The sequence below is a fragment of the Meles meles genome, chromosome 19 (assembly GCF_922984935.1).
Source record: "Meles meles chromosome 19, mMelMel3.1 paternal haplotype, whole genome shotgun sequence".
Lineage (NCBI taxonomy): Eukaryota > Metazoa > Chordata > Mammalia > Carnivora > Mustelidae > Meles > Meles meles.
The window spans coordinates 17471671-17497397 of NC_060084.1; the positions used below are offsets into that span (position 1 = coordinate 17471671).

At 45.2% G+C, this 25727-nt stretch overlaps 3 protein-coding genes across 8 annotated transcripts in view; 1 reads left to right on the plus strand and 2 right to left on the minus strand.

The window, feature by feature from the left end:
• PRMT7 (protein arginine methyltransferase 7) overlaps nt 1–9231 on the minus strand; it is a 53784-nt gene extending 44553 nt beyond the window's left edge. For 2 of the 3 annotated variants that reach the window (XM_045988139.1, XM_045988138.1), the window contains exons 1-3: nt 8957–9107; nt 3708–3887; nt 458–494 (exon numbers count right to left, since the gene is read on the minus strand). In XM_045988139.1, the coding sequence (XP_045844095.1) occupies nt 458–494; nt 3708–3802 (132 nt within the window). In that variant the 5' untranslated portion in view covers nt 3803–3887; nt 8957–9107. The other variant, XM_045988140.1, reaches the window with a different exon arrangement.
• A 48-nt stretch (nt 9232–9279) lies between these two features.
• SLC7A6OS (solute carrier family 7 member 6 opposite strand) lies at nt 9280–17056 on the plus strand. The gene is made up of 5 exons (XM_045986687.1): nt 9280–9485; nt 9610–9891; nt 12978–13181; nt 14650–14767; nt 16164–17056. Exons 1-5 carry the CDS (start codon nt 9291–9293, stop codon nt 16292–16294), a joined length of 930 nt encoding a protein of 309 aa, XP_045842643.1. The 5' UTR covers nt 9280–9290; the 3' UTR covers nt 16295–17056.
• A 4120-nt stretch (nt 17057–21176) lies between these two features.
• SLC7A6 (solute carrier family 7 member 6) overlaps nt 21177–25727 on the minus strand; it is a 33704-nt gene continuing 29153 nt past the window's right edge. For all 4 annotated transcript variants that reach the window (XM_045988965.1, XM_045988967.1, XM_045988964.1 and 1 more), the window contains 4 exons: nt 24453–24549; nt 22139–22288; nt 21842–22025; nt 21177–21376 (listed from right to left, as the gene is read on the minus strand). In XM_045988965.1, coding sequence (XP_045844921.1) covers nt 21282–21376; nt 21842–22025; nt 22139–22288; nt 24453–24549 — 526 coding nt within the window. In that variant the 3' untranslated portion in view covers nt 21177–21281. The remainder of the gene's footprint in view (nt 21377–21841; nt 22026–22138; nt 22289–24452; nt 24550–25727) is intronic.

A 25727-nucleotide genomic window follows, 5' to 3' on the forward strand; every position in this document is an offset into this window, starting at 1 on the left:
GATAAAACAAAAACGAAAGAAGAAAAAAAAAAGCTAAAATGTCACCATGCAATGAAAGCCAAATGTGCCCTACAAAACAGTCTGCAGTGGCCCCTGGAGATGTGATTTTAAAATTACAGACTATCCAAGGTAAATCTGTGTAATTAGAGAATTTTTAGCTAGAAGAGATCATGGGAGATCAGCTAGTATATCCCACTCCTTTTAAATCCTAATAAACAAGATATCAGAGGTCTCATGTCTTCTCCAAGGTCCCACTCCAGTAAACAGCAGAGCTGGAAGCAGACCCAGTCTCCTGACTGATCTCCTGACCACTGCACCCTAACACTTCTCTACATGATTCTACCATCAGGCCCCTGGAGGGAATGTGGCCGGGGTGTGTGTGTGTGTGTGTGTGTGTGTGTGCAGGATCTTAACCTTGTGACACCACAACAAGATAACGGTTCCTTTTTATACTTACTCTGTCTTTGTCATGCAGCATATCAGCATAGGATGATCTAAAAAACAAACAAAACAAGTCAGAAACCTCTCTACCAATAATGATATCCAGCAACCTATGAGAGCATTCACATACGTAACACATTCCTAAATCAGAAGGATTTTATTACTGAACAATAAGTGACACCCAGTTACACCAGTTTCAGGTATACAACATAAGGATTTGACAATTCTACGTTGCATGCTCACTAGAGTAAGTGTAGTCACCATGTAACATTAGCACAATATTATTAACTATTTTACTTTACTTTACCATACTTTACATCTCTAATCCAGGCCCATTTTAAACTTTTTTATGTTTTTAAGATAGGGAGTGAGTGAGAGAGAGCATGAGCACAGGGAAGGGGAGAGACAGACTTCCCTGCTGAGCAGGGAGCCCAACATGGGACCCTGGGATCCTGACCTGAGCTGAAGCCAGACGCTTAACCGGCTGAGCCATCCAGGCGCCCCTTAAACTATTTTAATAGCGTTACAAACTATCATTCTCCAGTGCTGCAGGAAAAAAGTCTTAGAGAAAGATGTTTATTTTCACCAAAGAACCCCAGACCTACACTCTCTGGTAGTCAGCCCCATTACAGTAACGGCATAGCCACCAGCACACGGATCATGTTATGCAGCACACATCTGTCTCCCTCCCGAACTCAGACTCGATCTAGTACTTCAGTTAATCCTGCACACATCTGCACACTGGGATAATCATAGATGCAACACTGCAGAGAGGAGACAGGAAAAGTATACACCTGCCATGGAAGTGAGGGGTATCATGCCCAGCACTTTCCCTCACGTCGTCAGGGAGAATGAAGAGTGCACCAAACTACAGGCTGCTAAAGGGAGGAGAGTTGCTCTTCCGTATTTTGCCACATAATTCACAAACTTGGAAAATCTCTGGCAGGGTCAGGATAAACCTCCAGAGCTCAGTAGTCCCAGCCCAAAAATGTCTTCTGAGTTCCAGGTAAGGGCTCAGGCACTCTCACTGAACAGAGGACCTCTCACTTCAGGTCAACATCAGGATCACTGGAGAGTTTTTGGTTTTGTTTTTGTTTTAAAGTAGGTTCCATGCCCAACCAACATGGGGCTTGAACTCACGACCCTGAGATCAAGAGTCACATGTTCTACTGATTGAGCCAACCAAGCAGCCTGGAGAGCTTATTTTAAATGCAGGTTCCCAGGATACATGCAAATAGATCCTGATCCAGAAACTGGGCTGGAGTTTGGAAACATGCACTTTAACTAGTTCCCCAGGCACGGTGTGACAGAGGCAGTTCATACTCTACACTTTGAAGAGCACTGTACTGAAAGAATAGTGTTGTTGGTTTCAAGGGCACACCAAGACTTTTACACGTGAACCCACTCACAAATGCATAGCTGAAATCCGATTCTGCCTTTCTCTGCCTTTCAAGAGGCATTTTTGGTCCTCATCTTCCCAGCCTCACCACCCACTCTCCCCACCACTCCCCCAACATCACTCTCCCAAAGCACTATCAGCCCACTCCACCGCCAACATCCAGGATTTCTCTCTCCAGCTGGACACTCCCTCTTGCTCTTTCTCTTTCCCACTTTCTGTCCATTCCCTCCTCATTCTTCTGCTTCCTCTATTCCAGGATTCCTTCTTCAGCCCTCCACCTTTCTCACTCCATACCCCCTCTGAAAGCCTACAATTTTTTCCAGTTTCGATTCTAATGGCAAACTGGCCCCAGACCCATGTTTATCCACCCACTGGCATCTCTACCTGAATGTCCAAACCCAGACACCTAATCTCCCTCACCTTCCTCTTTCCAGCAATATCCATTCCTTCTCTGTTCTCTCTTGGAACAACAGCTCCACTCAACCCACCCTGTCAAGAACAACAGCTCCACCCACCCAGAAATTTTGAGTGCTTCTTGAATTTTCTTCCTCATTCCTTCACTGCATCCAATGCGTTACTAAACTTAAGCTCCCTCAAAGCTGTCTCCTCCTCTCCCACCTCTATTGTCTCACCTGCGGGGTCGATTTGGCACCCAAATCGTTTCTGCTCCTTGCAACCCAATTTCCACACTGTTCTCAGTAAACACTCCAAAATGCAACCTAATCTGTTTGCTCCCTGTTTAACATCTCACTCAGGAAATAATGTTCTTTATCTTTAGAAAGAAGGTAATGTTTTTGATCCCTTATTCTGCACCACATACTGTATTTCATTCACCCATCAAACAACCCTAAAATAAAGATATTATATGAGGACATGTACATTATTACATACACTGAGCCATATATTACCATACTGAGGCTCAAGGAAGTTAAGCAGCTTGACCAAAGTGAGATATGAGATGCAGCAGAGTGCAGACTTACTCTAACTCTCCTCCTTCTGCATTCTGCCACCACCCTTCACAACACAACCCTGCCTACCTTCTTCAGTATCCTCTCTCACCAGAGCCCTGCTTTTGTACCCCATTCCAGCCCCTGTGAACTGCTTCCAACCCTCCTAAACCAGTTCATCTGGAAGGTTACACGTAATCCCTGCTGCTCAGAAAGCAATTTCTCTCCCAGATTTGGGAAATCACCTAAACAAGTATCACTCCCAGCCCAGCTGTTCTTGCTGCTTCCATGCACTCTTGTGCCTGTATCCACTAGTCCTTCTCTCGTTGTCATATTTTTTTCTATGCCTGTCTCTTGCACAAAACTGCATGTCCCTTGAGGATGGGAACCCTATCTTTTTCATTTTGGTATTCACAGTCCTAGCATGGTGCTAGTATGTTGTATGCACTTCGTAACTGCTAAAGAACAGAAACTCACTTACATTGTTTTAAAGATCCCATCTAAGAAAAAAAAAAGCAATACATTTTCCTGCTTTTTCCATTCAAGAGAATTTAACCATATTAACATATGTTAACATGTATCACCATTTCAGTAGCACAAGTAAATGATTACATTTCATGAACTCTTCAAACTACTACTACTCCTTCCCGGACTGAACCTTGGGTCCTCTTTGCTCCACCAGACAGACCCTCTGAGACTCCAGTAAGGCTGTTATATGATATCTCACTCTCCAAACAGAAAGGACTTTGCCTAACCCCCACAAAGCTACCTGGCTAAGCAGACCTGCTCATGACCAACATCTGCCCCGATCAGAAGCACTGAGTAATGCCTAGTCCACATTCAGACTGCATTCCAGGGCTCCCGCTTGGCGATCAAGTGCCCCACCAAGCTGCGAACAATCGTGAACACAACCTTGTTACCTTGCAATCTCCTGGTGGTAATCGTAGTTCTCATCCTCCTCCAGCCACTCCACAGATCCCGTGGTTGGATTGGCCCGCCCGCAGAAGACTTTCATGGTGCCAATCAGCTCCTCAGTTTCAGCACAGAAAAGCAGCCTTACGTGTGGACACTTCTTGTGGACAGGTCTAATCGTCAGAATTCTATTCACATCATAATGCCCAAAATGTAGAGAAAAAAATTTTAAAGTAAAAAAAAAAAAGGAAAAAATTCAAGAAATACACGAAACTGTCAAAGCCACTGAAAATATTTGTTACTCAGCATATGACATCAAAAACTACAACACATAAATTCATAAAGCTATCTGGAAAACTTCAGCAGTCCTCAGTGATTCCAATAGGGGTCAGAGGAGCCTAATACGTGCATCTGGGTGCGGCCTCAAAATAAAGGCAGGTGAGAAGAGAAATAAAGCAGAGGGGACAGGAGGCTAACAGGAAAGGACGAACAGGGGCGCCTGGGTGGCTCAGTGGGTTAGGCCGCTGCCTTCGGCTCGGGTCGTGATCTCAGGATCCTGGGATCGAGTCCCGCGTCGGGCTCTCTGCTCGGCGGAGAGCCTGCTTCCCTTCCTCTCTCTCTGCCTGCCTCTCTTGTGATTTCTCTCTGTCAAATAAATAAGTAAAATCTTAAAAAAAAAAAAAAAAAAAGGAAAGGACGAACAAAGAGACTGGGGTGGTGGCAAGAGTGCCGCCAATCCTGCTTCAGTATATTAAACACTTAGTTTAAGGAAAAATATAAAGAGCAATTCAAACAAACTAGGAAAACCTTCATCTAACCAAATAAATCATAGCAAGCAAACACAGATAATCCCAGAAATATGCTGAGTCAAAAAATAAGCAAATCACAGAAGACATACTGTGTGATTACATTTATATAATTTTATAATTATGCAAAACGAAAACAATATATTCTTCAGGGATCACACTAAAAAGAATAGCAAGGAACAAGGACAGTGATTATCCTTAAAAGGGAAGGGAAGGGATGCCTGGGTGGCTCAGTGTGTTAAGCCTCTGCCTTCAGCTTAAGTCATGATCTCAGGGTCCTGGGATCAAGCCCCACATGGGGGCGGGTGTCTCTGCTCAGCGGGGAGCCTACTTCCCCCTCTCCCTCTGACTACCTCTCTGCCTACTTGTGCTCTCTGTCAAATAAATAAATAATCCTTAAAATAAATAAATAATAATAAAAAGGAAGGGAAAAGGCTGGGATCGAGGAGGGCCACACAGGGGAGTTCAAAATAGCACTGGTTCCTCTATAAACGGGTGGTAGGATTAAAGAGGTTCATGATACTGTCATTCTTTATGCCTTACCGTTTTTTAATAATGATTACTTCTTACCTACTCAATATTTAATTTGAAAAGCAATTTAAAAAAATTCTTCATCTAGGGGTTCCTGCCTGGCTATCTTTACACTGTGCAACTCTGGATCTCAGGGTCTTGAGCTGAAGCCCCATGATGGGTATAGAGATTAAAGAAATTTTTTAAAAATTTAAGATTTTATTTAATTATTTACTAGAGAGAGATAGACAGACAAGCAGAAAGGCAGAGAGAGAGGGAAAAACAAACTCCCCACTGAGCTGGGAGCCTGATGTGGGGCTTGATGCCAGGATCCTGGGATCATAACCTGAGCTGAAGATAGCTGCTTAACCAACTGAGTCACCCAGGTGTCCCTAAAGAAATAAAAATTAAAAAAATTTTTTTCATCTAAAAAACATCCTTCAAATAAACGTTGGCAGATTCATGTCTTTTAAACCCTTTTCCCGCAGAGATCTATTTCTGACAGACAAAGTCTGAAGGTACCTCTCAGCCAGTATGGGCTCTTCCAGCACCCTGCCTCTTACCTTCAGAAACATCAAGTGTTCCACACTTTCTTCCATTTCCCCTTAAACACTGATCTATCTTTAGGAAACCTCAGAAAGAATGACTACTTTGTAGATCACTAAAATGTCCCTAAGGCACTTTACTGGCCAGAATTATGGCCTTTCTTTTGAAGTTATCTAGACTAACTTAACACTGAATTTTTTCTTTATTATTATTATTATTATTTTCTTTATTATTATTATTATTATTAATTTATTTATTTGACAGAGGCACAGCGAGAGAGTCAACACAAGCAGGGGAAATGGGGGAGGGAAAAGCAGGTTTCCTACCGAGCAGGGAGCCCAGCATGGGGCCCGATTGCAGCACCCTGGGATCATGACCTGAGCGGAAGGCAGATGCCCAACAACTGAGCCACCCAGGTGCCCCTCTTTTTTTTTTTTTTTTTTTAAATATATTATTTACTTAGAAAGAGAGCCCTGCACAGGGGGTCGGGTAAGGGGAAAGGGAGACAGAATCTCAAACAGACTTGACACTGAGCTCGGAGTCTGACACGGGGGTTCAATCTCACGACCCTGAGATCATGACCCGAGCTGAAATCAAGAGTCTGACACTTAAATCAACTGAGTCACCCAGACACCCGAAACACTGAATTCTTAACAAATGAGGATGGGGAAAAATCTTTTCTGAAAAGATTCAGGCAGTCAGCGATCTGATTCAAGTAGTCAATTTATCCTTTGGTGAAACTCTACTTCTAAAATCTCAGGGTATCCATCCTCTCATCTAGTGGCTCCCAAACTTTGTGGCAAGCTCAGTAAGAAATGGCTTACATCAAGACACAATACACACACATAAACATAAGCTTTCAATAAACAGTATTTAGTCTTCCTGTCAGCAAGGTCCTCTGATATATTCTACTCTACTTCATTTTTCTTTTGAACATTTTCTTTTTTAAACTGATCATGATCTGGGGTGCCTGGGTGACTTGGTTAAGTGTCAGCCTTCAGGTCAGGTCACGATCCCAGGGTCCTGGTATCAAGCCCAGTACCAGGCTCCCTGCTCAACAGAGAGCCTGTTTCTCCCTCCGCCCTTTCTGTTGCTATCTCTGTTGCCAGTTCTGTCTCTCACTCAAATAAATAAATAAAACCTTTAGGGGTGCCTGGGTGGCTCCATGGGTTAAGTCTCTGCCTTCGGCTCAGGTCATGATCTCAGGGTCAAGGATCGAGAGCCCCACATCCAGCTTGCTGCTCAGCAAGGAGCCTGCCTCCCCAACCCCATCTCTGCCTGCTGCTCCACCTACTTATGATCTCTCTGTTAAATAAATAAAACCTTTTAAAAAATTGAACATGATCCACTAAACTGATTTCATAATTGGTGGGTTGCAACCTATAGGTTAAAAAGCTTTGCTGGGGCACCTGGGTGGCTCAGTTAATTGAGCGGCTGCCTTCAACTCAGGTCATGATCCCAGGATTCTGGGATGGGGCCCTGTGTCGGGCTCCCTGCTCAGCAGAGAGCCTGGATCTCCCTGTCCCTCTGCCTGCTGCTCTGCCTACTTGTGCTATCTCTGTGTTGAATGGATGAATAAAATCTTTTCAAAAAATTTTATTATTTTATTTTTAAGATTTTATTTATTTATTTGACAGACAGAGATCACAAGTAGGCAGGGAGGCAGGCAGAGAGAGAGGAAGGGAAGCAGGCTCCCTGCTGAGCAGAGAGCCCGATGCGGGGCTCGATCCCAGGACCCTGGGATCATGCGGGGCTCGATCCCAGGACCCTGGGATCATGACCTGAGCCGAAGGCAGAGGCTTTAACCCACTGAGTCACCCAGGTGCCCTCAAAAAATTTAAAAAAATAAAAATAAAAAGCTTTGCTGGAATCAGCTGTGAACATCTCCTATGCTAATTAAAAAAAAAAGAAAAGTACAACTATCAGAATCCATAATGTACTTTAGAAACTGTCCCAAAAATGCTACAGTAGAAAGAAATGGTCACATCTGGCTGAATGCTCAGGGAAGACTGAAAAGATGGCTAGGATTCAGGCAGACATGGGAGGGAGAGGGCACTTCACCAGATTAGAAAGACTCAGGCCGTCAAGCACAGTGAATAAACCAGTTTAGCTGAGGTAAAACTGAACAAGGAGTCAAACATGTCAGTGGGGTATGTACTGTAGAGAGTCCTGAAACCCTTATCCTTTGGGCCACATGGGATCAATTCTGAAGTCACTTAAAGATTAACAGTGTAGTATTCCTTGGAATACTGTAAAGCCTCAAGGCCTACAGTTTTTTTTTTCAATACTGAGAGAAGTTAGTGGTTTTATATAAATGTAAATAAATGCTTGCAGATGGGAACCATGTCCTGTAACCTCTCTGGGTGAGAACCACACATCTTCTACAGAGAAATCCCCTCATTTATTATCACAACTTGTCTTTCTCCCAAAAGGAGCCAAACTCCAGATTCAAGAGATATTTTGACAGCGACCCCCCTTCTCCAAAACCTGTGAACTCATATGATGGTTAAGGAGAGAATGAAAACCACCCTGCCAAGCCCTGAGTGAGTTACCAGTCAGATTTCAGAGCAGATATTTGGTTCATTCATTCAAAATTTAGTAAAATTTACATAATGCCAAACACCGCATTAGGGACTGGAGGACTCCCATAACCAAAAAAAAAAAAAGGAGACCTTTGTTCTCCTAGAGATTAGATTTTAATGAGGGAGAGACAGTATAAACAACCACAGACTGTGTGGGTGCAAGAAAGGAAATTTGCAGGATGTTATTAAAAAAGAATAACAAGGCTATGGAAAGACTGAGGAAGGTGACATTTAAGTTGAAACATGCAAGATAAGTTAAGAGTGATGGAAGAGTAGTGCTTCTGCCTCTGGAAACTTCACCCCTACTTTTCCCCTACCCCTATTTCCCTATGGGAATAAAGAACTAAGAACATAAGCAAAAACTGACAAAAGCTTGGGTGACTGAAGCACTTTGAGCTTAAGTAAAACAGAGTACCAGTGGGCTTCTGCAAATCACACTGGGCCACACCGGCTTCGGAAAGGTGTCTGGATTTTGTTCTACATGCACCACGCGCCACTCAAAAGTTTTAAGCACAAAAATATCCACGTCAGATGTACGTTTTTACAGGGCCGCTCTGGCTAGCATGTGGTGAATGGACCGGTAAATGGACAACTCGATAAAGTGACTGAGAAAATCGAGCCCATTAACAGCTCCCTGAAAGAGAGAAACGTGGCCCAGCTACGAGTGCGACAGCTGGGGCTCCGTATGTTGTGGTTCGAGTCTCTGTCGCTGAGAGGTGGCACCAAGTACTATAATCTAGGTCTCCGTGGAGGCCACCCGACAAAACCATATTCTCTCGCCAGCCCAGGGGCTCTAAGCCGTCCCATACGTACCATAGAAAGGTCCTCGAGAATTCGGAAGACACATACTCCGGCGGCCCAATACGCCCACGCCAGGACCGTCTGCCCGAACCTTCGGGCTGACAACAGATGACGGCTGCACCCAGGACTCTATTGCTACCCCACCTTCCCAACCCGCCCAGGGCCTCACCCGCCGCGGTAACCGTTCCGTCCACTTCCGCCGCCACCTCCACCTGCCAGCGGCTGGCGAAAAAGGGCGGGACCTCGCCGTGCTCGCTGTGCGTGCCGGGTGCGAGGCCCGGAAGCGGAACTTGAAGGCTCTCCCGTCTCACCCCACGCGTTCCCACAGTGCTCCGCGACAGCCGCTATGGAGGCCGGCAGGGCTGCAGTACTTCGCGTGAAGCGGAAGCGCAGTGCAGAGCCTGCTGAAGCCCTAGTCCTCTCTTGTAAACGCCTCCGGAGCGGCGCCGTTGAGTCGGAGACCCAAAAGACACCCTCCGCGGATGTGGAGAGAGGGCCCGAGAATAATGTCTTTCAATTGGTGGCCACCGTGCGCTCCCAGGTATTGGGCGGGATGGAGCCGGTGTTTGAAGGGGATCGTAGGGCGCTGCTGGGACGAAATTGTATCCCTGACCCTTTGACGAACCTCCTGCTTACGCCGGCTTCCCTCCCCTACCACCTTCCAGGAGGAGCCAGTCCACGCGCTTGTTCGAGCCGCCCTGCGCCCTTCCCGGGGCAGCCAGCAGCGTATCCGCCGCGACCTCCGCGCTTCGGCTCAGGAGGTGCGGCAGGAGGGCCGCTACAGGGTGATCTCTAGCCGCCGATCCTCCGGGATTCCCTCGGGTGGCCTAGAGTCCGAAGACACACCGGGAAACGCAGAAGCCTCCGAGAACGCAGGTTTCCAGCTGGTCGACCTGGTCCACGAGGAAGGAGACCCAGAGGCGGCTGCAACCTCAGGCTCTCCCAAAGTGAGTATCCGCCCAGAGGGCAACGCTGGGCTACTCCGGACAGATAGTGCCAGGAGTCTGGGCGTTAAGTCAGCCCACAGTTAAGAGGAGGCAGACGGCTTCGCCTTATTGATGGATGATATGTCAGCCGTGGTAACCTCGTTTTGCAGGTTAGGTTATTCGTTCAGCAAATATTTACTGAGTAGCCACTATGTTCCAGGCATTGTTCTTAGGTTCTGTGGATATAGCTTTGAGGACTTATCAGGTAGAGGAGACAGTAAAAAAGTTAAATTCAGTGTCAGATGGTGATAGGGGCTTTACAGAGGTGGGGAGTGGCAGGGAAAGAGATTCCATTTCAGAGAAGGTCTCAGAAAATGACATTAGAGTGAGAACTTGGAGGAAGCGAATGGCAAAGCACTGTGAATATTGGAAAGAAAGGCAGTTTGGTGTTTTCAAGATCACTGCCCGGAGCCCAGTGAACCAAAGAATAATAAGGAAATGGGGAGACGATTCCTGCTAGATCTTGAAAGTACTTTTAAGGACATACTGCCTTACACCCTGAGATGGGGGAATTACTGGAGGTTTTTGAGCAAGGTACAGATAGAACAGATGGAAAAATTCATCAAAGGGAGGTTAAAGGACTAGTCTTGGGTAGCGAATCAAGTTTGAGGCAGATTGAAGTATAGAATGCAAGTCTTCTCACATTTAATCCAGTGTTCTTTCCATTTTACACTTACTAAATTTGTTTTGTACCTCACTTCCAAGAAACAAACTCTAGTACATGTAATAGGACTATAGAGATAGAAAATTCTCAACCTAAGATTTGCCTTCTCTTGGTAACTCTGCTCTCTGCTCAGCGGGGAAACTGCTTCCCCCCTTCTCTCTGCGTGCCCCTCTGCCTACTTGTGATCTCTCTCTCTCTTTCTCTCTCTGTCAAAATAAATCTTTAAAATAAAATAAAATGTTGCCTTTTGCCTAATGAAAGGTATTTTAGTGTGGTTTATGTATAATATTAAATAAAGAATACTTAACACTTCTTATATTGTATAGATGATCTATAAGGTCAGATGCTTTTAAAATTCAGTGTGATAGGACATAGTAGCCAACTTTGCTTGTGAATTCTTTATGAAGCCAGACTAAGTTCTTGTATTTTTTTTTTTTCAGGATTGTCTTTTAAACAGCTATTCAGAAACAACTGTAGACTTAATTGCAGATTTTTTTTTTTAAAGATTTTATTTATTTATTTGACAGAGAGAGAGATCACAAGTAGGCAGAGAGGCAGGCAGAGAGAGAGAGGAGGAAGCAGGCTCCCTGCCGAGCAGAGAGCCCGATGCAGGGCTCGATCCCAGGACCCTGAGATCATGACCTGAGCCGAAGGCAGCGGCTTAATCCACTGAGCCACCCAGGCGCCCCAATTGCAGATTTTTAAAAAATGTTTGCTCTCAATAAATATTTTTTTTAAATGGATTGAAGCTGAAAGCAGATTTGGGGTTTTATGCCTACTAGACTATCAGGGGAAAGGTTGTTGATAGCACTCTGGCAAGGCCATGATTAAAATGGTAACACAACTATAGTGCTTAAAATTGATGCGAAGCTTCTGGAAAACAGCATGGCTTTACGTATCAGAAATCCTAAAAATAGCTTGGGGCCTCTTTTAAAACTACTTAAATTTATTTTTATTGTTTGGATTCCAAAGGCATCCAAACATCTAAAGAAATTTTAAAATAGTGACAGCATTTTAAAGATTATACCCATTTTTTTTTATTTATTTTTTTTTTAAAGATTTTATTTATTTATTTGACAGAGAGAGAGAGATCACAAGTAGGTAGAGAGGCAGGCAGAGAGAGAGAGAGGAGGAACCAGGCTCCCTGCAGAGCAGAGAGCCCGATGCGGGGCTCGATCCCAGGACCCTGAGATCATGACCTGAGCCGAAGGCAGCGGCTTAATCCACTGAGCCACCCAGGCGCCCCTATACCCATTTATTTGACAGAGATACAGCGAGCGAGAGGGAACACAAGCAGGGGAGTGGGAGAGCGAGGAGTAGATTCCCTGCTGAGCAGGGAACCTGATGCAGGGCTCTATCCCTGGACCCTGGGATCAAGACCGGAGCCACAGGCAGACACCCAATGACTGAGTCACCCAGGCGCCCCAGTGACAGCATTTATTTACCATGTTATAGTTCTCATTAATTTTTTTTAAAGATTTTATTTATTTGACACAGAGAGAGAGCACGCATAAGCAGTGGAAACCACAGACAGAGAGAGAGGGGGATGCAGGCTCCCCACTGAGCAGGGAGCCCAATGCGGGACTCAATCCCAGGACCCCTGGGATCATGACCTGAGCCGAAAGCAGATGCTTAATCATCTGAGCCACCCAGGCGCCCCAGTGACAGCATTTATTTACCACGTTACAGTTCTCATTAATTTTTTTTATTTTTTAAATTTAAATTTAATTAACATTTAATGTATTATTTGTTTCAGGGATACAAGTCTGTGATTCATCAGTCTTATATAATACCCAGTGCTCATTACAACACATACCCTCCCCAATATCCATCACCCAGTAAATTTCTCATTAATTTGATGCCATTTAAATTTTAAGCAAATAAAGTACTATTTTATTTTAAAAAAGTGAAAAAAGTTCATTTTACTTTATCTAGTCATCTTACCCCCAGGTATAGGCATCATCGTGGGCAACCCAGGTGGTAGTAGTCATCAGAGCTCAGGAATCACCTTTAGACCCCTATAGGAGGTCACACAAAATGCAGAGGCATTTGCAGAATAACCATAGAGGTGCTCCTGTGGGCCTGCACATCCCTATGGGGAAATCTTCTCAGGCCAGTCTTTCTGTATGCTCTCTTATGTTGGTCAAGCACAAAAGAGCAGAAGACTACCTTTTAAGTCTCCCAAAGAAAAACTAAACAATTATTTTAGAAATAGCTCATTTTTAAATTTCATAGCTAATAGATTAGTAGGACATAGGGTTAAGAGTCTTGAATCTAACATAGACAACTGTAGAGAGACTTCCTTCACTCAAACCTTAGATTCCTCCTTTTGGAACATCCATGTTTTAGATCATGTATGTATCATATCTTGATTTCTTTACAGACATCTGACCCAGATGTGATCCTCTGCAATTCCGTACAGTTGATCCGTGAACGGTTGACTCTGTCTGAGGATGGACCAAGAATCGGGCACCAGGAGGAACAGAAAGATGACTATGTGTATGATATTTACTACCTGGAGACAGCCACTCCAGGATGGATTGAGAACATCCTCTCTGTGCAGCCCTATTCCCAGGAGTGGGAGCTGGTAAGGGGGCCCATGAGGATGAGGGGCATGAAGTAGCCTAAGCAGTTCTCTGGTCTGGGTGCTTTGCTTGTGTTCCACATTACCTGTATTCCTGTGTTCCACGTTATCTCTTAACTCTTGTCCTTGTTTAAATGGAAAAATTTATTCTGAATGCCTTTAGGAACCTGGATTTAGTGCAGGGAATTTTGAGAATGACAGTCTACACTGATAATTTTTGCTCTTAGTAGATCTTTTATAAGGTTTGCAACATCACTTTTAACATTTATAACATCCACTTCAGGGGAAAACATGTTTCCCATATAGGGGCTTATAATAAAGACAGAATAAACCAGAAATTCTTAACATGAATGGGAATAAAAACTTTTTTTTTAAACTGGATCTTAGGGGCGCCTGGGTGGCTCAGTGGGTTAAGCCTCTGCCTTTGGCTCAGGTCATGATCTCAGGGTCCTGGGATCGAGCCCCACATCGGGCTCTCTGCTCAGCGGGGAGCCTGCTTCCCCCCTCTCCCTGTGTCTGGCTCTCTGCCTACTTGTGATGTCTCTGTTAAGTAAATAAAATCTTTAAAAAATAATAAATAAACTGGATCTTAAAATGGAGGAAATCTTGGATTAAGAAAACTAACATCCTGGGGCGCCTGGGTGGCTCAGTGGATTGAGCCTCTGCCTTTGGCTCAGGTCATGATCCCGGGGTCCTGGGATCGAGCCCCGCATCGGGCTCTCTGCTCCGCAGGGAGCCTGCTTCCTCCTCTCTCCCTGCCTGCCTCTCTGCCTACTTGTGATTTCTCTCTGTCAAATAAATAAAATAAAAAAAAAAAAAAAGAAAAAAGAAAACTAACATCCTGACATCTTTTTTTTTTTTAAACCAATCTCTATACCCAATATGGGATTTGAACTCACAGTCCTGAGATCAAGAGTTGTAGCTCTAATGACTGAGCCGGCCAAGCACCCCTTGACATCATTATTAAAACAAATTCTAAAATGAGGCAAGGCACCTTATCCCATACCTGCATTGCAACCATAGCCTCACAGTCAGGCACCCACCTTGGACCATTGCATAGCCCCTCTTCCTGCCCGCCTCACACTTGGGTTTTGGTTTTGATTTTGGGCATCAGCCATAATCCATATGATCTCTCTCCCACCCAACTGTCCACTCAGAGATCACTGCCAACGCCTACTCAGAGCTGTCTCTCCTCCCCACCGTGGTGTATACGCCTCTTGTGGTCATCCTATCCTGCTAGGAGTGTGATGGCTGGAGCTAGACTCTGAAGGGCGAGTAGGCCTGCCATCTCTACCTTGTAGCCCAAGGTTACTACAGCCTCTTGTGCAGCAGACTGAGACCAGCTACTAGGCTGCCTCTTTCCCAGACAGTGCTCTTAAGTGATTTTTCCGAGTTGGTCTGCTAATAGCCTCCCCCATAGCACAACCTTAGAAGTTTTGACTTATACTCAGGTTTGTGTTGAGATGTGCAGGTGAATGATGACCAGGAACCAGAAGATATTTATGAAGATGATGATGATGAGAACAGTGAGAATAACTGGCGCAATGAGTATCCAGAGGAAGAGAACACAGACGGAGATGAGTCCAGAGGTACGGGGATGGCAGCCTTGGACGGGAAGGGACCGGTGGGATCCAAGACTGAGGTGTGAGCATAGTTAGCATCTTTTTTTTGTTGTTGTTGTTTTAAATTTTATTTATTTATTTATTTGACAGACAGAGATCACAAGTAGGCAGAGAGACAGGCAGAGAGAGAGGAAGGGAAGCAGGCTCCCTACTGAGCAGAGAACCCAATGCGGGGCTCAATCCCAGGACCCTGAGATCATGACCTGAGCCGAAGGCAGAGGCTTCAATGCACTGAGCCACCCAGGTGCCCCGCATAGTTAACATCTTAACTGTACAACTTACCTGGCTTTCCTTCTCTGCTGTTGAACTCCCAACAGCTCAACCACAAGCTATTGGAGCTATAGGAGCCCCAAGAACTAGTGTTTCCAAAGGACCTGCTGGGGTTTTAATGTCAGTCAGGCCTAGGTTCAAATCCTTAGTCTGTCATTGCATGTCTGTACATCTTGGGGAAGTCACTTCCCCTCATCCTCTCTCCAGAAAAACAATAGAATATTGCACTAACTTCAGTGATTGGAATTAAGGGAAACATCTCAGTTCAGTGTCTCTACTCCTGCTTCAGTCAGGACTGAAACCAGGACTGGTTTGCCAGTCAGAGTAGGGCTAGGATTTTGACAAATCAGTTATCTAACTTCTCAAGAAGTTGCTGTGTTTACGTTTTGAAAAAGATGCCACAGAGACATGGTACCTGGGGGAAAGAGGAAGGAAAGATAATTCTGATGATACAGTTCCTTCAGGGATTATGTTCTTTGTGCCAACAAAAACATTCCTTGGGGGGCGCCTGGGTGGCTCAGTGGGTTAAAGCCTCTGCCTTTCGCTCAGGTCATGATCCCAGGGTCCTGGGATCGAGCCCCGCATCGGGCTCTCTGCTTGGCAGGGAGCCTGCTTCCTCCTCTCTCTCTCTCTGCCTGCCTCTCTCCCTACTTGTGATCTCTATCTGTCAAATAAATAAAATAAAATCTTTAAAAAAAAACAAAAAAAAACATTCCTTGGTGTCTGTTAATAGAGGGACAATTAATTAAACTATGACTATTCTACTGGGGAAGTACCTGTGATATGTTAAAAGGATAGGGACAATTGTGAAATTGTGTTTACAATATGACTACAACGATAGTAACAAAAAGAAATCCTATACCTAGGGAGAAATGAAAAACTACTCCAGTGTTGTTAAGGGATTTGGTTTAGGTGGTAGAAACAGGATTGCCTTTTTTTTTTTTACTGCCCTAAATTCTCTTTACTGAGCAAGTATTTTAGAAGGGAGAACAACAACAAAATATGACCAAAAAAACAGACCTTCTTGAGATGGGAAAGAGTTATAATGGTCACCTAGACACTCAAACAGAGTCCATTCCTTTTACCATTCTAGGCTCAGATGAATATGACAGCCTCAGTGAAGAGGAAAGAGGCAACAGCAGACCACAGATGTGGAGCAAATACCCTTTGGATGTGCAGAAGGAGTTTGGCTATGACGGCCCTCATGACCTGGATTCAGACTGATGTTCCTGTGATATATATGAAGTTCAGTCATGTACCCTGAGGTCTCTACCTCCAGCTTCAGCCACCCCAGTAACATCCCTGGGTTTTGTAACTTAACACAAAAGGAAAAAGCATGTCCAGCAGCGCCATCCTGTCAGTGGAAACTTGAGCTAAAGGAATGTGTCTTTTTTAGTAACAGTAGGGCCCCTTTACCTCAATCAAAAATGACTCTACAGTCTAGTGGGAATAAATGTCATAAAAGTGAAGCTTCCTGGCCTGGGGATTTTCCTGTTCTCCTCCTGTGCTAAAGCCAATAAGTGGAAGAGAAACTCCTATTTCCTCAGCACTAAGCTTTAGCTTTCCCATACCACCAAGCCACTGCCTCCACTAAAAAGCCGGGTTCTTTTGATAGAATCTAGAAGGGCTACATTGGGTCCCTTATAGCAGCACCAACAGATAGTGGTGGCTGTTAGAGAAGGAAGTAGAATCTGCCTGAGCTCTGAGAAGTTTTAAGTTATTAGCTGTCTCCATCGCCCTGCTTCCTGACTCTGATAATGGTTGTAGAGACTGCTGTCTTCCTTTGGCAGTGATGCCAGGGAGAACAGGATGTATGAATATGATACTCTTGTGTTTAGTAAAAATTAAAGGGAGCAAGCTCTGGTGAGTGCTGTGAAGTGTGTAAACCGGGCGATCCACAGACCTGTACCCCTGGGGATAAAAATACATTATATATTTATAAAAAAATAAATTTTTAAAAAGGGAAAAAATTAAAGGAGCAAGAAAATTCCTTGAAACCCTTTTTTTTCCTTTTTTAAAGATTTATTTATCTGAGAGACAACACAAGCCAGAGGAAGGGGCAGAGGGAGAGATTGATCCTCAAGAGACGCCCCCCCAAAGCACAGAGCCCAACGTCAGGGGCGGGGGGAGGGGGGAATGCAGGGGAGTGATTCCAGGACCTCGAAAATATGACCTGAGCTGAAATCAAGAGTTGGCCACCTACCCCACTGAGCTACCCAGGTGCCCCTACTTAAAAACCCTTTAAATCTGAGTCTTTTTTTAAATTAACAAAGTGTATTATTTGCCCCAGGGTTTGGTTTGGTTTTTTTAAGATTTTATTTATTTGAGGGGCGCCTGGGTGGCTCAGTGGGTTAAAGCCTCTGCCTTCGGCTCAGGTCATGATCCCGGGGTCCTGGGATCGAGCCCCACATCGGGCTCTCTGCTCTCCAGGGAGCCTGCTTCCTCCTCTCTCTCTGCCTGCCTCTCTGCCTAATTGTGATTTCTCTCTGTCAAATAAATAAAATATTAAAAAAAAAAAAGATTTTATTTATTTGAGAGAGCATGGGGGGTGGGATTGGGCAGAGGGAGAGGGAGAAGCTGGCTTTCCCCTGAGCAGGAAGCCTGACACAGGGCTCGATCCCAGGACCCTAAGCTGAAAGCAGACGCTTAACTGACTGAGCCACCCAGATGCCCCAGATCTCAATGTTTTTACATGTTTTCCCACTGTACTCACTCTCTCTCATCTCCACCCTCCACCAAAAATGGGTGCAGGGGTTAGTGAGACAGAGGTTTCAGGATTGACCTGAGACACTAAGGACTTCAGGCAAGTGAGGAAAAGGTAAACATATCCTAAACTTAGCTTTCCAATGAGAAAGGTCAGCCATTCACAGCACTCACCAAAAACAGTGACCAATTCTATTACCAAAACTTAGGTTCCCTATAAGGAAAACCTGACCCTACTTCTTTGCATACCACAAACATCTTAATTCTGAGTTGGCATTTATTCTTCTAATGTAACATTGTCCATAGAACCTTGTGCAAAGATGGATATGTTCTGTGTACACTGTGTAGTAGTAGCCACTAGCCACATGTGGCTCAGCTCTTGAGAAGTTCACCTGAGGAATCAGATTTTTTATTTTAACTAGCTACACGTGGCTAGTAGTTACTATACTGGGCAGCACATGTCTAGGAAAACAACACACAGAACCTTTTGATTCAAAATGTGTTTTCTTACCATGCGCCACAGACTCACTATCATGTACACAGGGGCATGTCTTCCCACACCTTTTAAGATTTCATATTCTTGGGGCGCCTGGGTGGCTCAGTGGGTTAAAGCCTCTGCCTTCGGCTCAGGTCATGATCCCAGGGTCCTGGGATCGAGCCCCGCATCGGGCTCTCTGCTCTGCGGGGAGCCTGCTTCCTCCTCTCTCTCTGCCTGCCTCTCTGCCTGGTTGTGATTTCTCTCTGTCAAATAAATAAAATATAAAAAAAAAAAAAAGATTTCATATTCTTCCATCCTGCCTCCACCCATTCTTCACTATGTATTCATTTTGTAGGTCTTCACCTACATTAATTCCTATTCACAATGTTAAACCATCCTAAGTGGTTAAATTCTGTGTGTTCACATACTCAGGCTCTACTCTTTGTGGCTAGAAAACCAACAAACTGTTGATTTACCATCCTAACTATCCACAAAGGTAAAATTCAGTGTTGCAAGCAACAGGCAGCAATTTATATGTGTAATACTAGTCATCTCAGTCTCCTGTAGGCATAGAAACAAAGGATTAAAAAACCACTCCATGCCATTATAATGTGCTCACTGCTGTTTATGTACTCATTAAGGTTTGCCAACATTAAAGGGCTGACAGTCTCATACTGTACCTACTGCAAAAGGGATTAGCACACCAGGAGAAGGATTGAAGGAGACGAACAACAAAGACCTTGCAGAAATTTAATTCCACCATGAAGCTTGACTGCTGTAGGGAGTCTCTGGCTTCCCTCCCACAGAAGGGTTCCTGGGTGAAGTCTGTATCCAGCACAGAGGGGGAGAATGCAGTTGCCATCCAGTAATGAGAGGGGGATGACATGGCTCACTAAGCTTGTGCTGGGGCACTTAGGGTGTGAGGCCCATGCTTCCCCCAGGAGCCACTGGGGGCAGCAAGTTCCTGGGATTAGCTGGTCATTTACTTCAGGGGAGAAAGCTAAAACCGGGGTCAGGGATCCTTAAGACAAACCCACTCTGCTTAAAGGATTAGCTCCAGAGGATCCCTGGGATAGGTGCCATCTTGGCTCAGACAGGAGTCATGTTCACGTACTCTAGGCAAGTCAGCCTTTGCATAAGACTCCCTGTTGCCAGAAAGGAATTTGCTGTGCAAATCCCCAACCCATGACAGTAGGAATGTCCCCGCGTTTTCTCATCCATGCATGCCCTAAACCGAAGGCAGCTGTGCTCATGCTCCCCTAAATTGTCTTTATTAAACAAGTATGGCCAAGGTTACTCCCCTGGCTGCAACTGAGGCCACTTGATAGAAAAGAATGGTCAGAAAGGGAGATTGCCTCATAGTTCTTGTCTTTACCAGTGACCAGTTCTAAAATGAAAGGGTAAGATGTCCAGGCATGGAGTTAGCCAAGTCAGCAGGTTCCTCTGGACCCAGGATGACAGTGTCTGGAGGCATCACAGGACAGCTGTACAGTCCACTGCAACTGTGGCTGCCCACGAGGGAACATCCATGAGGCCAAGTCTACTCTGGCCTGACCTGGATGCTAAAAGCACACCCTGAGCACCAGAATTAGTTGCTTCCAATCTTGCAGTCTGCTGAGGAGCCAGATTGAGGTTGAAGCAGCTTTGTCCCCCAAAGACTTCTCTGATCTCCACGAGGAGAAAATAGAAGTCCACACAAGTACCATGCTCTTCCTGAGACTGCAGGCCCACCAGACCTCCAGCAAGGGGAGGCAGACAGGACAGGAATGCACTATCCTGATGATCCACACCAAGACAGTTCAGAGTGTAAACAAAGCCCAGTGTCGGGGACAGAAGAGGAGGATGCAGTCTGGTGTGAGGTTTTCGGAAAAGGGCAATGACCACTTCTAGCACCAAGGTGGGCTTGCGTGGGTCTGCACAGCAGTCCCTCACACCAGCCCTTATAGACAGAAACAAGCTATTTGGTGGCTTGAGTCCATGAGATGTTCTCTAAGCCATTGATGGCTGAGAGAATTCAGGTAATCCACTTGAATTCTAAAACAGTTTTTGTCCTCCTATAGGTCATACCAGGAACCGGAGGTTTACCTTCTATCATCTAGAATAAAGACCTGAGGTCTCAAGTAAAATAAGGGATCATCCTTCAAAATAGCAGTATTTCAGACTTCTGACTCATGATTTTTTTCATTTGTCCTTGCTGATTTGAGCCAGGTGCTTATATAATCTGTGACCTACTAACTAAAATGTAACCAATACACAAGTAAAAAAAAAAAAATCTTTAAAGTTCATCTTTGCAGCTAAGACTCAACAAAAGACTGTGCTAAAACCAAGCAAAAAAAATCTGTGGTCTGAGGTTGACCCACACCAGCACAAAGAGACACCTCTAAGGGCAGAGGGACTCAGTTGGGAGTATTTTGAGTTTTTAAACACAATCAGCTTATTGCATCCTGAAGATGAATGAACACCAGTGCTCTGCCAGAACTGGTGTCCTGGACTAAATAATGTCAATAAATAATGAAATACAGCTGTCTTCCTAGGGAAAGATCTTGAGTCAGAGGAAGAAATGGTAGCATTTTAGGCCTCTAGAGTCAGGTGTTTGGACCTGATCAGAGGAAACCTTCCCATAAAGCAGCCCCTTTGTAGAGGCTCTTGATTCAAACGTCAAATAACAAATTCTGAACCACCAGCCACATCTATTAACCTAGCACTCCCTCTTCCCTCAGCGCAGTTGCCCAAGTGTTTGGTAAGCTATACTGACTCAACCAGGAATAAAACTAAACTATTCCCCTGACCAAGCCCTCCCCACCACCACCCTCTATGTAAAGTTCCACCTTCAGGCTGGCCTTGGACCCTGAGTCTCCTCCCACAGCTTACCAATGAGAGTGACTGCCAGAGCAGGCTATCAGCCCTGAGCGCCCCTTATATAATGTGGGCCACCAGACTCCTTTAGGACAAGAGGGTTAGGCCTGCAGTCTTGTCATCTGGACTTTGGTGGCTGGGCTTCCAGGCCTCAAGGGACATCACATCTGGCTTCTAGTCCGTTTTCCTCTCAACTTTTTTCTCTTCCGCTACATCAAGCTCAGTCAGGACGCAAAAGCAAAGCTGCTGGGTGACTCTGGTGACAGCAGCTAAATGAAGATAGAGAACAGAATTCAGCAAGCTGACAGCTACAACTTCAACATGAACACCCCAAAGTTGATTAAAGCATATCTGTGGTTCCCTCCCACCTGTCGCCTGGGTATACTGCACCAGGCTTTGCCTCTTACCACCAGCAAGCATCACTGTCCTTCATTCCGTGCCCAACCAGAAAGTGATGCATGACTCCTCATCTTCCCACATGGATTGCACTTTAAAAAGGGAGTGTTTTAAGCCAAAAATAGGACTCTAAAGTTAGATTAAAGTGCTCATGTCAAGATCCAAAGGGAAGAAGTCATGTGGAGCAACCAGGTCTCAAAGTCTCCAGCATATCACTAGTATAAGGGAAGCTGTTAGCCACCACTCCCACCTCTGCATGCATCTGTGCGCATGCATGTACACACACACACACACACACACACACACACACACCATGAGTAATGGGCAAAGTAGCTCACCCAGGACATTCCGAATAAGGACTGGCCTCTGGGACTCGGGCAAGTAAACACCCACGAAGTAGACAGGAATCCCAGAGAGGGCAATCCCGATGCCAATGAGGGAATTGATGGTGTCACTGTACAGCGGCACAATCACCAGAAACAAGGAGCATATGCAGAACACGATGGGAAAAAACAGGCTCAGCTGAAATGGAGGGAGGTAAGATATTAGGTAAAGTGCTCTGGGGAACAGGGTACAGAGAAGCCACTTTGGGGAGATGGCCCACCACCCCCCACCACCTGTCCAGAGTCACTGACCTTGAGAGGCCGGGGTCGCTCAGGCTCCTTCCAGCGAAGATAGAGCTGTCCAGCAACAGACAGGCCCACAAAGAACCAATAGCTAAAGCTGAAGTAGTTGATGAGCAGGAAAACATCTTCCACGGTGAGGTAGATGAGTGTCATGGTACACTGGAGGGGGAGGGGATGGAAGGAGGAATGGGCATTGTCACCACCAGGCCATCCCAGGATACTCCAACCACCCAGCAATCAGTACCAGGCCTGCTGCTCACTGCTGATTTAGCTTACCAGGTTACCTCCAGTTAGTTTCAGTGACCCCTTGGCATCAGATAGGTCTAATCTCTGTATTAACCTTCAAAGTGGCATCTCTCCCTCTCCTATTGAGGGCTCTTCCTATACACAATGCCTCCCTTCTTTTTGCAAGCACTTTAATAAACAAGCCAGACTCCTTTCCCCTTCTGATGGCAGAGTGAGGTCCTCCTCACTTTGATGCACCAACCTCAATATGAACCACATTGCCATCTGGATACCATGACTCCCGAGTCTCAACTACCTGGCATGCAAACGGAATAAATGCCTCCAGAACCATCTCACTGTCCTGGGGTCTTTGAAATGCAGATTGACAAAATGGATCTATACCCCTGATAAGAGAGGTATGACAGAATTTGCCCTCTGGAACAAGAGTGTCCTAGAAGACAGAAATCAGCGATTGCAGTCCTGTGACATGGTCAGATTTACTTAATCTTCAAGAATATGGAGTTTCCCCACCTAGTCTTTTCACCCAGATTACCAACAAAGGATTTAAAACAAAAAGGACCCATTCTGGGGAAAGAAGAAGACTGTATTGGAATAACAGGGACAGAAGATGATTAAAAGATAAGATGTCAGATCTCCCCTAAATTTATAAATTCAACGTGATTCCAATCAATATACTGACAGGATTTTTGTTATTTTGACAAAATAACAAAGTTCATAAGGACAAACACAAACATGGGTAATTGCGAGAAAAATTCCAGGGGTAAGAAGAAACTAATGAAGTATCCTCAGTCCCTCTTTACATTTCAGAAATTCAGTACAAAGCTAAATAATGAAACTTGACACTGATAGGAAGGGTTGAGCTGATGATAACTATGTAAGAGGTATATAATTATACTTGGCATATATGAAGCACTATCTACTATATATAAATCTATGATATGTAGGGGCACCTGGCTATCTCCTCAGTGGAGCATGTGACTCTTGATCTCAGGGTTGTGAGTTCAAGCCCCATTTTGTGTAGAGATTACTTAAAAATAAAACCTTTTAAAAAAGAAATCTATATAAAGTCTATAATATGAAAAGAAGTCCCTGGGTAGTTGCTATACAACGGGCCTGGCTTTTTTAAATGATATAATTAAAGGGGCACCTGGGTGGCTCAGTGGGTTAAGCTCTGCCTCTGGCTCAGGTCATGATCTCAGGGATCCTGGGATTGAGCCCCGCATCGGGCTCTCTGCTGGGTGGGGAGCCTGCTTCCCCCTCTCTCTCTGCCTGCCTCTCTGCCTACTTGGATCTCTCTCTCTGTCAAATAAAATCTCTCTCTGTTAAGTAAAATCTTTAATTTAAAAAAATGATTTAATTAAAATTAACAAAAAAAAAAAAAAAAAAAAAAGGAGGGGCACCTAGCTAGCTCAGTCAGGGGAACACAGGACTCTTAATATCAGGGTAATGAGTTCAAGCCCCATGTAGGGCATGGAGCCTAGTTAAAAAAAATTCAGGGATGCCTGGGTGGCTCCATCAGTTAAGCATCCAACTCTTGATTTTGGCTCAGTCATGATCTTAGGGACATGAGATCAAGCTCTATATCGGACTCTGTACTCAGTATAGGGTCTGCTTGGGATTCTCTCTCTCAGTGACCCTTCCCCTGCTCACACTCTCTAAATAAACAAATAAATAAAATCTTTCAAAAATAAATTTTACAAATTTATTTTTATATTCTTTTGTACCATTTGCCTTCTCTCATATGTTTTATATTTTTAGAAACACCGAGTGTCTTGGGAAATACCTTAAGAAGCTAGTATACTGGGGCGCCTGGGTGGCTCAGTGGGTTAAAACCTCTGCCTTCGGCTCAGGTCATGATCCCAGGGTCCTGGGATTGAGCCCCGCATCGGGCTCTCTGCTCAGCAGGGAGCTTGTTTCCTCCTTTCTCTCTGCCTGCCTCTCTGCCTACTTGTAATCTCTGTCAAATAAATAAATTCTTAAAAAAAAAAAAAAGAAGCTAGTATACCTCCTACTCACAGTCATCTCATAAAGTCAGCAAGAGTACCACAGTTCTCCACATTCCCCCAGCAGAGCTTACATTGAACAGTAAAGCAGGGATGGGTGTAAAACGCTCAATGTGGATCATGGACAGGACATCTGGGAGGTGGCCCTCACGGGAGCCCACGAAGAACAACCTAGAAGGATAAGAAGTGTGTCAGGATGATCCTTTCACTAGGCCATGTAGCCACACTCCTCACTTAACAAACTAGGCTCAGAACTCCACAAAAACACAGGAGGCAGTCCCCTCAGAGGAGTATCCCATGTACTGTATGCATGCCCAACCCCCACCCTCACCCCTCAACTTTTTTTTTTTTTTTTTTAAAGATTTATTTTTTTGACAGATAGAGATCACAAGTAGGCAGAGAGGCAGGCAGAGAGAGAGAGAGGAGGAAGCAGGCTCCCAGCCAAGCAGAGAGCCCGATGCGGGGCTCGATCCCAGGACCCTGGGATCATGACCTGAGCCGAATGCAGAGGCTTTAACCCGCTGAGCCACCCAGGCGCCCCTCACCCCTCAACTTTTACCCATAGATGTCTCCAACCTCTCCAACCATGGGTACTTCCAGTGTTAACCAAGAATGTCCTACCTCTCTCTTGGCCATGGACACCCCTGACCCCCTCAGCCATGAACCCCACCATCACCCAGTGGATGCCTCACCTTGCCATCACTCACTGCCACCCCAACCCATTCCGTCAGAGGTACCCCCACTCTACCACCTCACAGATTTCTTTTTTTTTTTTTTTTTTTTTAAGATTTTATTTATTTGACAGAGAGAGATCACAAGTAGGCAGAGAGGCAAGCAGAGAGAGAGAGAGAGAGGAGGAAGCAGGCTCCCTGCCAAGCAGAGAGCCCGACGCGGGACTCGATCCCAGGACCCCGAGATCACAACCTGAGGGGCAGCAAGCCTTCCGTGCTCTGTATCTTCTCTGAGCTCCTGATACAGGATAGGCCAGGACAACCCAGGCTTCCTCTCTGTCCCCAAAGAGCCCTACTGTTTGAGAAATAGAGCAAGAGAGAAAGGAACTACCATCCAGTGTAGACAGCATCATCATGGAGCATAAAGCATTCACCAGCCTGGGGGGGAGCTGGGGGAACAAAAAACTTCACAAGAGATGACCACATCTGGGCTGGGAAGAACTGGAGTTTGCCAGAAGGTAAGCAGATGGGTGGAAAACAGCGTAGGCAATGGCAAAAGAGGCGTGAAGGAGTCAAAGAGGGTGACCTCCTCAAGGTTGGTACTAGAATGCCTGCAGTCCCAGGTTAAGGTGTGTGAGGAAACAGCTGAGAACACCCTGCAGCTGAGGCCATGCTGTG